Source organism: Hypanus sabinus, chromosome 2 (assembly GCF_030144855.1).
Source record: "Hypanus sabinus isolate sHypSab1 chromosome 2, sHypSab1.hap1, whole genome shotgun sequence".
Classification (NCBI taxonomy): Eukaryota; Metazoa; Chordata; class Chondrichthyes; order Myliobatiformes; family Dasyatidae; genus Hypanus; species Hypanus sabinus.
In genome coordinates this window covers 128,999,671-129,014,191 of record NC_082707.1, presented here as the reverse complement: position 1 = coordinate 129,014,191, position 14,521 = coordinate 128,999,671, and the positions used below count along the sequence as shown (strand labels likewise).

The following is a 14,521-nucleotide window of genomic DNA, read 5'->3' as shown; positions in this document are numbered from 1 at the left end:
TGGATTTCTCTGCCCAAGTGTTAGAAGCCAGGGTCATTAGGTATATACAAGATGGAGATAGGTAAATGGTTGAAGTTATTTTCTGCTTTAAGATGGTGCTGGTGAAGCACAGTGATGACTTTCTGGTAGGACAGTAAACCAAAGATAATTAATATTAATCACACTTTTTCTCAGATACGATCACTGCTATCAGTAGCCTGTAACTTACCCTTTGCAGTTGAGCTGTTGAACTGCCTGTACAACGTGGCATTTTCGTGGTGTGAACTGAATTCTAGAAGTTGCAGGACAGTTGTGGTGTCGCATGTGCGGGCCGAATCGAGGCGGCAGGGCCTGTGCATGAGAGTGGGGAATGAGTCAGTGTTTTACCATTGCTGGAGTCGGAGGCGATTTGATGCGGCAGAACTGAGGCGAAACGAGCAAAGGTGATGCAGAGTTGAGGCAGTGTGTCCTGGGCCTGGGCCTGAGAGTGAGGAAAGACCAGAGGTTTGATCAACTTGGAAAGGTCAGATACAGGCCACATAAAAGCGGCAGGGCCCAGACCCGAGGGCCTAGGTCCAAAAGCGAGGAATGACCAAGTTGGAATGATTTGAGCATTGAACCAGGTTGAAAAGATCATGGTGTCAGGGCTGGAGGCCAGGGACGCACCAGTTCAGCTTGCTGTTCTGTGAGGTTTACTTATCTGTGTTAAACTCAGGCTGTGGCCTGGAACTAACAGGCCACCGAATCGGCAGCAGTGATGGCCGGCTTCATGACTGCAGACTCACTTTCGTAAACTTCAGTTCTGAATGTTATTTGTTCTCTTTTATTGTTTGCATGATTCTTTTTTTCCCCCTGCACGCCGGGTGTTTGACGGTCTTTTCTTTAATGGGTTCTATTGGGTTTCTTTGTTTTGTGGCTGCCTGTAAGGAGACAGATCACAAGGTTGTACATAGTATACATACTTTGATAATAAATATGGTTTGAACTTTGGAAGATCCAGGTCTATGAGGAGTTAGCCCAGAAGAGAACCTGTATAGGTTCACCATGATAATTTTGAGTGGTTTGTGTATCTCTCCAATGGCAGAGAATGCAGAGGACATAGAAGTTAGCTGAATTTTTATTCTGTTATGGTCACCTTAGCCATTATAAATAATTTTAAACAAGTACTTTTTGATTAGACACATGGAAGACGATAGAAAGGTATCTGGTGATCCAAGAGTCAGTTTGAACCCTACTGTGGAATTGAGTTTGGAATTGAATATAAGCTCGCTTTAGTTATTGTAACTGTGATGCTACTCTGTTTGTAAATCAGAGCCGGAATGAAATCTGCCACCCTTCCTTTGTCTCTGCCATGTCAGGGCCATTAGGGGTGAGCCAAGGTTGTTGGTAGATCTATACCCTGTGAATCATAAGAGCGAAGGTAGTAAATCTGCAATAAAGCCACATTTAATCTCAATGTGCAGGAGGTCCTTTGAGCATACTAACAAATCTATCAGAAGTGAATGAAATGATCAGTAAATAAAAGAAAGTAGAAGCAGAAGGGATGAGTTGAATGTTGAAATCCAAGCGAGAGGCCAAAGCGCCTGCACAAACTCTTCTAAGGCAGACAAACCATTACAGGAATTATGTCACTAATTTGCTATTTTTAGCTCCAAACTTAATTCTAATCACTTACCAATCATGACAATTTCTCTCTCAATCCTGCTCACCCAACCTCGAACATCATGCAGTCAAATCATGTCCATTTTATTTACCGAGGGAGTCTTCTGCCATCATCCTGGTAGAGGTGTACATTCTGCCTCAGGCCAACGTCGGGCAGGCACTGGCAGGGCTGAGCACTGTGATCAGCAGTCACAGAACAGCTCACCCTGACGCCATCCTGATCGTTGCGGGGGATTTCAACCAGGCCGGCTTGAAGAAGTCTCTGAACAATACCACCAATATATCACCTGCGGAACCAGAGGAGCCAGCACACCTGACCACAGTTACCCACCATCAAGAATGTATACCGCGCCATGCCGTGCACGTACTTTGGAAAATTCATCACCTGGCTGTATTTCTACTTCTAGCGTGTAAGCAGAGACTAAAAACTGCAGTGCCCAGTGCTGAGGACGGAGGAGGTATGGTCGAGGGAGATGGACGAGCGCCTACAGACTGCTTTTTTGTCAGTGGACTGAATGATATTCAGGGATTCAACTTCAGATCTGAATGAATATGCCACAGTTGACTGACTTTATCAAGAGCTGTGTGGATGAGTGTGTGCCTTTGAGAACATACCAGACATAGCCAAACCAAAAGCCATGGGTAAACCTTGAGATTTATAGTCCTCTGAGGGCTAGATCTGTGGTATTCGAGACTGGTGATCCAGAACTATACAAGAGGTCCAGAACGACCTATGGAAGGCTATTTTAAGAGCAATAAAACAATTCCAATTGAGGTTAGAGATGGAATCAGATGCACATCAGCTCTGGCGGGGCTTGCAAGCCATTACTTCCTACAAGGTGAAAGCTAACATCATGAATAGCTGTGATACTTCACTCCCAGATGAGCTAAACCACTTCTATGCACACTTGAAAAGGAGAATAAAACTGCACCGGTGCAAATCCCTGTAGCATCTGTGATCTTTATTGCAGAGGCTGACATCAGAACATCATTCATGAGGGTGAACCCTTGCAAGGTGTCAGGTCCTGAGGGGTACCTGGTAGGGCTCTGAAAACCTGTGCCAGTGTGCAAGCACAACTTCAGTCTTTCACTGCTGCAGTCGTAGGGTCCCACCTGATTCAAGAGGAGACGATCATACCAGTCCCCATGAAGAGCAGGAGGAGCTGCCGCAGTGACTGTTGCCCAGTTGCACTCATACCTATGTTGATGAAGTGCTTTGAGAGGTTGGTCATAGTCTGAATCAACTCCTGCCGAGCAAAGACTCGGAGCCACTACGATTTGCCTGTGGCCACAGTAGGTTTACAGTGGATGCGATGTCACTGGCTCTCCACTCAGCCTTGGATCACCTGGACAGTAGCAATACCTGCAACAGGTTTATTGCATACAGTTCAGTGTTCAACACAATCATACCCTCAGTACTAACCAACAAGCTCCAAAACCTGGTCCTGTGTAACTTCCTCTGCAACTGGATCCTTGACTTTCTCATCAGGAGACCATAGTCAGTGCAGATCAGAAATAACGTCCTCTCACTGATGATCAACAATGGCACACCTCAAGGATGCGTGCTTAGCCCACTGCTCCACTCTCTCTGGCTAGGCACAGCTCAAACACCATCCTATAACTTTGCCGATGACACAACTATGGTTGGCAGAATTTCAGATGGTGATGAGGAGGCGTACAGCTGGTTGAGTGGTGTCAGAAGAATGAGCTCACACTGAAAATCAGTGAGACCAAGGATCTGATTGTAGACTTTAGGAACGGGAAGTTGAGGGAGCACACACACCAGTCCTCATCGAAGGAACAGCAGTGGAAAGAGTGAGCAGTTTTAAGTTCCTGGGTGCTAACATCTCTGAAGGTCCATTCTGGATCCAGCATATTGTTACAATTACAAAGAAGGCACGACAGTAGCTGTATTTTATTAGGAGTCTGAGGAGACTTGGTATGTCACCAGAGACTCTCCAAATTTCTACAGATGTACCATGGAGAGCATTCTAACAATGCATCGCTGTCTGGTACAGAGGATCATAAAAAGCCGCAGAAATTTTCAAACTCGGCCAGATGCATCATGGTCCCACCCTGCTCAGTATAGAGGACATCTTCAAATGGCGATGCCTCATAAAGGCAGCAGCTGTCATTAAGGACACCCGTCACACAAGACATACTCTCTTCCCTTTGCTACCATCAAGGAGGAGGTACAGGAGCCTAAAGGCACATACTCAGCATTTCAACAACAGCTTCTTCCCTCTACCATCATATTTCTGAATAGAAAATGAATCCATGTACACTACCTCTCTTTCTCTTTGCTCTCATTTTGCACTAGTTATTTAATTTTATATATGTGTGTATGTGTGTATGTACAGTATATCTCTTATTGTAATTCATAAGTTTTTGATGATGTGTTGCAATGTATTGCTGCTGCAAAACAATAAATTTCATGACATATGTCAGTGATATGAAAACTAATACTGATCCTGATTGTTGAGGGTGATCCCAGTAATTTTCTGTTGCAATTCCAAGTACCAAAGAAAGAAAATGTGACAAGCATAAATGCTGTTATTGGCATGAAGGGGTGATGGCAGATTTAATCAGCTCAGCACAAATTAGTTGGGCTCATCTTCTGTTATTGGAGTGGAAAATAGCAATGATAGGGATTTTCCCTGGACCTGTTCACTTTACTATTGATCTGTGCTAATTCAGACTTTGTACTCCCTCGGAGTTCAAGCGATGTCAAGAAGGAAAGCTTGTAAAAGGGGCGTTGTATTTTAGGGAGTCCTATCAGTTCACTGAATGTTATTGGCGTTTGCAGAAGAAGATTGTATATACAACAGCTCCAAGGCTCTGCTTTGTACCGGGTGACATTTATGGAGATGCCCAAAGCTTCTGCACCTTTGGTGTCATATTTGACTCCAGGATTTCCAGTTGCTTAATATCACATGACTCCAGCCCTGCTGATGAGGTTCTCGACAATGCTTCAATCGATCTGAGAATAACATAATTTAAACAGCCTGTTGGCTGGCCTTGTGCGTTTTACTGTGTGCAGACCTGAGACATTTAAAATTACCCATATATGCTGACTTGCTCCATCTCATTCACTTACCACTTTTGTGTTCAGCCACTCATACTGGCTCCCAGTTAATCAATGCCTCAATTCTGAAATCCCTCCATTACTTTCTACCTCACCTGCACTGAAACATCTGCAGTCCTCCTTGTGTTTAGAGTTGAAAGCTGGTGCAGTTACGTATTATGGACTACTAAACAATGAATGACAGAGTTGACAGGTAGGTTAAAAGAAAAGCAAGTGTGGGGCTGGAATTAATGAGATTGCAAGCTTAGACTCGATGGGCTGTAAGGCCTCTTATGTTATATGCAGATTGAAGAAAAATATAAGTTCAAGATGCTCTGTGAACTATCTAATAGATGGATCAGGATAAATGTACCTTTAAGGTGAATTTTTTTTTAGAAGCTAAGGTTGCTCTTCAGATCACCTTCTGAGCAAATGAAAGAATTGCCAAGTGTAGTCTGTCAAATACAGAACAAATTACTGATAGAAGAGTCTTGGAATGGTTGGGAAATGATAACCATGACACTATCAGCCATTGAAGAATGGAACAGTAAAGCATACAGTAAGTGGAAGTTTCATATGACAATGAATTGGGCACTAAAGCAGCAAAAGGGATTTCACCATATCTCCTGTGTTATCAATAAAAACTAAAGGTCTGTGAAACCTGATCTAAAATTTTAAAAGAAGATGTATGAAACAATACTAAATCACCAATTTGCTAGTATAGGGCAGCACAGTAGCACAATGCACAGATTCGATTCCCACCACTGTCTGTAAGGAGTTTGGACGTCCTGTCCGTGACCGAGTGGGATCCCTCCGGTGCTCCAGTTTCCTCCCACGGTCCAAAGACGTACATGAAACATACAAAGCAAATGCAACTGACAACCAATACATTCATTTTGAACAGGACAGATGAATTTCCCATCCAGCACTTTTTACTGTGGAAGTGTACAAAGGGAAGGTGTGCAATAATAGTTAGAAGAGATTTGTGGGAAAAGTATAGCAAAACTTCCATCTCCAAATGGAGACCTCCAACAGGAACTGTGTGGTCAGGGAGCAGAGATTCTGAACAGAAGTTTTCATTCTTCAGCACAGCATTAAATTAGCTAGAAGCAGGTGTGTAGTTATTGATGAACAAAATATAACCAACTTAATACTTTTTTTCCATAGGACAAACTAGTCAATTGCATTTCAATTAGTCTACAAACTTTCAATCAGCTCTCAATCCTTAATTCATGATTAAATTATTATGTATTCACGGGATATTCAACTAAGATTTTGTTAATGGAATGTGTGATAAATTCAGCAATTTTGACTTGGCCAACAGATAGAAAACAAGAGTTAACTATATAATAACCGACACTGGAATGCTCAAGAGCAATTCTATATGCCAGATGTGGGTGTGTATTCTGTTTCCATTGTAGCTGCTTATCATCTCAATGAGCAAGGAACTCATTGAGCAAGGAATTAGGCCTGTAGAGGAGGAAAAAATAGCACATTTAAAGAATGAGAATCAGAATCAGGTTTATTATCACCGATGTATGTTGTGAAATTTGTTATTTTGCAGCAACGTAGTGCAATATGTAAAAAGTTACTATAAATTACAATAAGAAATATTTAAAAAATTAAATAGTGCAAAAAGACAGAAAATGCAAGGTAGTGTTCATGGTTTCATGGACTGTTCATAAATCTCATGGTGGAGGAGGAAGAAGCTATTCCAAGAACATTGAGTGTGTGTCCTCAGGCTTCTGTATCTCCTCCCTGATAGTCGTAATGAGAAGAGTACATGTACTGGATGGTAAGGGTCCTTAATGATGAATGCCATCTTCTTGAAGCTTTGCCTTTTGAAGATGTCTTCAGTGGTGGGGAGGATAGTGCCCATGATGGAGCTGACTTAGTCTACAACCCTCTGCAGCGTTTTCTGATCCTGTGCAGTGGAACCTCTGAATAAAATCAGTCAGAGTGCACCTTTAGAAATTTGCTAGAGCCTTTGGAGACATATCAAATCTCCTCATACGCCTCATGAAATATAGCTGCTGTCGAGCTTTCTTCAGAACTGCATCAATAGGTTGGACCCAGGATAAATATTCAGAGATGTTGACACCCAGGTACTTGATGCTACTCACCCTTTCCACTGCTGGTCCTTTGATGAGGACTGGAGTTTGTTTTCCTACCTTCCCCTTCCTGAAGTCCACAATCAACTCCTTGGTCTTACTGATGCCGAGTGCTAAGTTGTTGTGGCACCATTCAAACAGCTTATCTCTCTCACTCCTGTTGACTTTCTCGTCACCAACCGTTTTGTCATCAGCAAATTTACAGATGTCATTTGAGCTGCACCTAGCCACACAGTAATGAGTCTAGAGGGAGTGGAGCAGTGGGCTAAGCACACTGCCTTGAGGTTCACCAATGTTGATTATCAGCGAGGAGGAGATGTTATTTCTGATCCACACTGACTGTGGTTTCCCAATAAAGAAGTCAAGGATCTAGTTGCAGAGGGAGGTACAGAGGCCCAGGTTTTGGAGATTTTTGAGTTGTAGTGAGGGGATGGATGATGCTGTTGAATGCTGAGCTGTAATCAATAAACAGCAGTCTGACCTAGGTATAGTTGTAGTCCAGATGGTCCAAGATCAAGTGTAGAGTCAGTGTGAGGGCAGCTCCTGTAGACCTATTGCAGGGGGTCCAGGTCCTTGCTTAGTCAGGAGTTAATTCTAGCCATGACCAACCTCTCAAAACATTTCATCATTGTAGATGAGAGAGATTGGATATAATAATTTCTTGAGTTTAGAAGAATGAAAGGCTATCCCTGGAAATGAACAAAATCCTTACAGGGCTATATAGACTGGATGCAGGGAAGGTATTTTCCCTGACTGTGGGTATGAAATCGGGAATCACAGTTTAGAATATGGGTAGATCTGAGATGAACAGGGATTTCTAAATTAAGATGGTGGTGAACTTGTGGAATTCTCTGTCACAGAGCACAGTGGAGCCAAGTCAGGAACTACGTTTAGGAAGATGGATATTTATATATGAAAAGGCATCAAGGGATTTGGGAGAGAGTGGAAATCTGGAATTGAGATAGATGATACACCTTAATTGAACTGAACAGTTGGCTTGAATGGCAAATGACACACCCTTGCTCCTAACTTTGATGTTTCTATCCTAGTGCTCTAGATTAAGCATTCTTGTAGTTATTTTATGTATCAAGACTTCAGTTATGTTGGATGAGCTTTAGAGTTTTTGGCCAAATTAGCTGATCTCTGTTCTAAAACATTGCATCATTTACTAAGTAGCAGTGTCTCACCTTTTCTTGCAATCAAGTGGTCAGATGATGAGACCCAGCACAAGCCCACAATGTGAAACGTGGTGAGAGGAGTCTGTAGCCATTATAGGTCGGCAAGTGACAGGCAGTGTCCATACTGCACTCCAGCTCGGCATGTTTCCTTGCTCTTCATGAGCTTGGCAGGCTTCACTGCAGCTACATCCGCAGACATCGGGTTCAGTTGTCTTCCTCTGTGTATAATGTAAGGAGAGATAAGAACCAAGCCAATTAAGTTACAGATCCAAGCTCCCCCAGTTTTGAGGAGTGTTGTAAATCAAGAAATACAGTCTCAGTCTTTAAAAATGAAGAATTGTTGCTCCAAATGTAAAACTTCTTGAACACTCAAAAATTCACTCAAGTAAGAAGGGACATGTGTAAACTGAGACATCAGACATCTAGGCGTTACACCTACCTTATCCTGGACGGCATTACACCGATCTTGTACCAACTGCCCTGCACAGATGTCCAGTTTTTTTCATGATGCATTCAGGGATCGTCAAATGAAACTCGGGTTCATTGTTATATGCAGTAGTGTATGTATGCACCGGGGCAGTGAAGAACTTAGTTGCAGCGTCAATATAGGCACATGGCATCATATAAGCAACATTCATAAACAAAAAATCCATTTTAGTGCAAAATGGCTAAAGTGTTTTCAGTGTTGCTAAATCGTAGTGATTAGGGTTTTATCTGTTGGCTCAAGAACCAAATGGTTGAACTAGCTCTTGGATCTGGCAATGTGGGACTGACTTCAGGCTTCTGTACTTTCTGCCTGATGGTTGCTACAAGAAGATGGCGTGGCCTGGATACTGGGGATCTTTGATGGTAGACATTGCTCTCTGGAAGCAGTGCCTTCTGTAGATAATACCAACAGTATGGAGAAGTGTGCCCGTCTTGTATTGCACAAGAGTCCATTACTCCGTGTAGTTTCTTATATTCCTGTGTATTCAAATTGATATACCAGACCATGATGCAATTGGTCAGGATACTTTCAACAGTACGTCAGTAGGGGAGGGGGATTGGGAGTGGGGGCGGCGGCCAGAAAAATCACGTTGGCTCCGGACTCTCCCAAGCCGCTTACACTGACGGATGTAGTTGGAAGGGGCAGGAGTGGGACGACATAAAACGATTAGGCCGCATTCTGGCTCATGTGAGCTGTCTGGTCGCTGGGCTACAGCCCTGGAATGAGAGCAGTCCGCCGGGAGCTTCCACCTGTGGGACAGTTATTGGAGTCACAACCCTTCACCAGTCCGTTCACGCGACTCGTGACCTGATTACTCCAAGTCGCCCTTTCATCCCCATCTCGCAGAATTCCGCTTACTTCAAACTGCTCTACGAATGCGAATTTCCCCGAGGATCCTCCTGTCAGAACTTCTGAAAGGAAATGTTACTTAAGCGAATGTTTCCATAAAAAAAAACAGTACGTCAGTACAAGTATTTTAGAATATTCAATGTCAAGCTGAACTTTCTTAACTTCCTAAGTAAACAAAAGCACTGGCGTACTTCCTATATGATTGTGTTTTTGTGCTGGGCCCAGGACAGGTCGTCCAATAAATGAATGCCCATGGATTTAAAACTGCTGACACTCCACTGTCGAACTGCCAATGTAGACTTGAGCATGTTCACCCTCCTTCCCCTTCCTAAATTCTTTAGTTTTTCTGAAGCGGAGCAATTGACTTTTACATCGCCGTTCGACCGGGCGACCTACCTCATTCCAGTAAGCTGACTCATTGCTAGTTGTGATTCATCCAATAACAGCATTTATAGGCCATCCCTAGTTCTCTCCTAGGGCCACTTAAAAGGGTAGGTTGGGGTCAACCAATTTGGTAAGTGGGGACTCCCAGTCCTGCTTTAGAAAGGACGATCCCCTTCCTAAAATAGAGAAGCAAGTGATATAAAGTTCTTTTTTACACCAATTACTGGTGCCAGTGTTACTTTCAAGAATTTAATTACTTGATATTAAATTCACTAGCTGCTTAGTTAAGCGAACAGAATATTAGGTGGTGTGTATAACAGGTAACCAATAACAGGACAAAATATATTTATCACCAGAATTACTGTAATTTGAAAAAAACTTTGCTTTTGTTTTCAAAACGACTCAGGTCAGTGTCCCTAAATGCACACCAGACGGTGCTGAATAAATATAATTAAATCAGCGCACGCATTAGGTCTGTAGCGGACAGAACCCTTCATGGACTCAAAACAAGCCAGCTTCAGTATGATGAAATGTAATTAGCAACTGGAGTATTTATTTCAAAGCAAATAATTTGTACTTACCTTGCAAACGAGGGAAAGAAATGTCCAAATTTTGTGCATCATGAAACACTGTGCTAATAATATTAAATTAGAACGGCTGGATGGTCGTTAATCTGTTTCCCAGCCATGGCAAAATCAGGTGTCTGGGGAAGAGAAACATGAAAGTAATTGCTTTTGACAAGATGCTTTATTCGTCACATATTTATTTTATTATGCTCAGCTGCCATTGTCTAAAGAGGAAAGTATGGCATAGATTAGAAAACTATTCCCTGCTACATTTCTACAGGGTACCATTTACTCATTACACAAAATTTCTCAGAAGCTCACCTCTGCAACATCTGGATCCAATTTGATCTCTGTCAAAATACTCTCCTGCCAAATGCCAATTGTGCTACCAGTTTTTCAGCTACTAACAGACCGAGTCCATTCACGTCGCACTCAGGACTCACTGCTTCGCCAGTCATATCAAAACATTGTTTCAAGTGGGAGGAAAAGACATGAGTGCTGGGTTCATTCTCGGAATTTCCTGATGGAATGGGTCAGTGATTTGCTGCTGCCTACAAATTGTTTAGGAAACCTTCGCTAGATCTGCATTCAATCCACAGAGGTTTGCACTTTTCACACACACTGGTGAATCCTGGGAGAGTGCGCTACTTTGTCAGCAACCAGGCAATTTACTCTAACATCCATATATCTAAAGCTTAGTTTTATTGTGTACCCCTTACCAAGATGAGGCCATTTGATTTAAGGTCATGCCCAAAACATATTCTCAGTAGTCCTTAACCAGTTCTGACCTTGTTGAAGCACTGACAAAATCTCTTTCCACAGATTCTGCCTGACTTCAAGTATGCCATCAATGTTTGTTTTTCCCTTTTGGATTTCCAAACTCCAAACTTTATTTGATTACCTAACTCTGCAGCCCAAAATCAACTGATCAAGAAGATTGTTCTAAAAAGTCAACCAAAATGCACCATCTTCCCCAGCCTCTAGCTTTTTTCTTCCCGTTATTTCCCCGTTTTGGCATTAGCCATTTCCTCTCGATCAATATTATTAAAATTGATTGATTTGATACTAAGCAAAGCACCTGTGGGGTACTGTACACAAATTAATAATGAGATACCTCAGAGGTACCATATGAATACAAACATTTCCTATATGGAATGGTATAAGGGCAAGAAAGATTATGTATTCACCAGATCTGGGATGATTACAAATGAACTGAGAAGTATATAAAATTATGTGGGGTACAGATAGTGTAAATGCAAGCAGGCTTTTTTCCCACAGAGGTTGGTTGAGACTAAAACTAGAGGTCATGGGTTAAGGATGAAAGGTGAAGTGTTTAAGAAGAACATGAAGGGGAACTTATTCATTCAGAAGGGGCGAGAGTGTGGAATGAGCTGCCAGCGGAAGTGGTGAATGCAGGTTCAATTTCAAAATTTAAGGAAAGTTTGGATAGATACATGGAGGGAAGAGGAATGGAGTGCTACAATCAGGGTGCAATTCGATGAGACTAGGTGGAATAATAGTTGGGCATAGACTAGATAGGCTGAAGGGTCTCTTTCTGTGCTGTAGTGTTCTGTGGCTATGAAAATATAACTTTTATATTGCCAGCCAGTGCCAGTAAGCATGTGAGTAGTCAGACTGAACACTAATGCATTCTTATTTCTGTTTGCTCCCAGTAGGACGTTTGGTGTGAAGGATGCAGTCAAGTATTGAAAGGAGACAGAGCGTAGAACAAGTGCTTCTATAAGTAGGCACGAAGAAATGGCAATAATCTGAATGCAAGAAGTGTCGCCAAAAGTTTGCACTTTTAAAAAAAAATGTATACCATTATAGATTGATTATAGAAGAAAGATGCAAGTTTCTAAACAGCTACTGATTTTTTTTAAGAAAGTTAAACCTTAGTGGTTTGGACAGAACAAAACTTGAGGAGATATTTAATTGTACAGTTCTGATGTACAGTTGGTTGCATCACTGCATCTGTGGCATTTAGTGCTGCCCATGTCCTTAATCACATACAATGTATGTGTGGTTTCTATCATCAACAGGTTTTTCATTGACAGATTCTTTGTTGCTAATTTTAGTCACATCCAGAGGAACAAAGTATGACTAGTGAAAAAGACTGTTAGAAAAGAAGAGAGCCCTGCTCCAATGGTTAATGGAAGCAATGTCTTGTAGATGTCAAAGCTTATAAAAATATTCAGTTTCTGGCTTTTCTTTTTTCTTTGTTGCAGATATAATGCATATTGTTTCCCAACACGGTGCATTACTGATTTACTAATAAAACTATAGAACAGACCTTGGGTAGTTTATTGATTGTATCATACAAAGTACATTTTGCTATTATCAAAGTATGTATAAAGTATACAACCTTAAGAATTGTCTGCTTTCAGGCAGCCATAAAACAAGAAACCTGAAAAAACACAGTATAAGAAAGACCAATATATGTGACCAATACACACACACACACACGTAAGTTTCAGCATTCAGAACGAAATTGAATCCATAAACCTGCAGCCAGAGTAGGTCCATGATCTCAGTTTCAGTTCATCACACAGAGGAGAAAATCACCACAAAAATTCAGACGCTAAGCCTGGAGCACAACACAGCCTCAGCATTGATGAGAATGGAGTAAAATGTCACGGAGCAGAGCTGGACCTGACCCTCACCTCCAGTCTCAACACACTGCATTTCAGGCCATCTGGCCCGGCGTTTCTCCAAGCACCAGGTTGTCCCCCTCACCAGGAGCTTGGGCACCGCCACAGCGGTACACCTTGGGCCAAGACCCCAGATTCCAGCCTTTGCTCGAACTTTCTAAATCGGCCTGGAGCTTAGATTGATCAAGCCTTGCTCCCCGTTTAGGTGGACAGGTTCCAAAACAACACCTCTCCATCATTTCTCTGCTCCACTCTCTCCAATTCCATCTTTATCTCAAATGTGCCTAGACCATTATCTATATGCTGCCTGAAAGCTTTATGATGAATGTGTTTCAGGAACAAGAAAAGTGCAATATGGTACATAGAATTTTCCATTTCAACCCCATCTTTAAATCAGATGTGTGCATGTGTTTCTTCTCTGACCTGACGTTAAATTAATCTGTATGTTACTTCATTTGAATGCCTTTGTGTCGGAGAGTCTTTACCCAAATCTTGGGATTAACCTTCAGTGTCACAATAATATTGAAGCAGAGAAACATACAAAAGGCAGGAGGAAGAGGTGTCAGCTTACGGCCCTTCAAACCTGCTCTATCAGAACCAGAATCAGGTTTTGTTTCACCGGCACATGTCTTGAAATAAGTAGTGAGGTAGTGTTCATGGTTTTAATGTCCATTTAGGAATCAGATGGTAGAGGGGAAGAAACTCTTCCTAAATCATTGAATGTGTGCCTTCAGGCTTCTGTATCTCCTTCCTGCTGGTAGCAATGAGAACAGGGCATGAACTGGTTGATAGGGGTCCTTAACGATGGACACCACTGTTTTGAGACATCGCTCCTTGAAGATGTCCTCGATACTACAGAGGCTAGTGCCGATGATGAAGTTAAGTTTACAACTGCCTACAGCTTATGTCAATCCTGTGCAGTAGCACCCCCCCCCCCATACCAGACGGTGATGCAGCCATTTAGAATGCTCTGCACAGAACATCTGTAGAAATTTGCGAGTGTCTTTGACATACCAAATCTGCTCAAACTCCTAATGAAACACGACCTCTTTCAGGCTGCCTTTGTAACTGAATTGATATGTTGAGTCCAGGAGAGATCCTCAGATATATTAACACCCAAGAACTTGAAGTTGCTCACTGTTTCCACTTCCGATCTCTCTAGAAGGAATGATGTGTGTTCCCTCATCTTATTCCTTCTGAAGTCCGCAATCAGCTCTTTGGTCTTGTTGAAGTTGAGTGCAAGATTGTTGTTGCAACAGCTGATATATCTCCTATATGGCTTCTCATCACCACCTAAAATTCAGCCAACAATGGTTGTGTCATAGCTGATTTTACAAATTCACCATTCTTTTGCAGCTTTCTCCCTTTGCCACTTGATCCTTGTAGAGCAAAATAACCCGAATAAATGTTTTGGTCTGGTTTTAACCCTAGACTCGAGCTAAACACAAACAGTTTCAAGACAGAGCAATGAAAATGACTCAAAGTTACCATAGGCTTATATCACAACATGCTTCAAAGTTTTGGCTAACCTAGCCCATTTTGATGGGATTCAAATTCAACTTGTGCAAAGTTGTGTATCAGCAACTGGTA

The 14,521-nt window shown here is 42.1% G+C and overlaps 1 protein-coding gene across 5 annotated transcripts in view; it reads left to right on the top strand.

The window, feature by feature from the left end:
* Window positions 1-12,566, top strand: part of smoc1 (SPARC related modular calcium binding 1) — a 229,340-nt gene extending 216,774 nt beyond the window's left edge. For 3 of the 5 annotated variants that reach the window (XM_059954878.1, XM_059954885.1, XM_059954867.1), the window contains one exon: window positions 11,954-12,566. In XM_059954878.1, coding sequence (XP_059810861.1) covers window positions 11,954-11,970 — 17 coding nt within the window. In that variant the 3' untranslated portion in view covers window positions 11,971-12,566. The remainder of the gene's footprint in view (window positions 1-11,953) is intronic. The other 2 variants (XM_059954891.1, XM_059954873.1) reach the window with 1 other exon arrangement.
* Window positions 12,567-14,521: the final 1,955 nt, after the last annotated feature.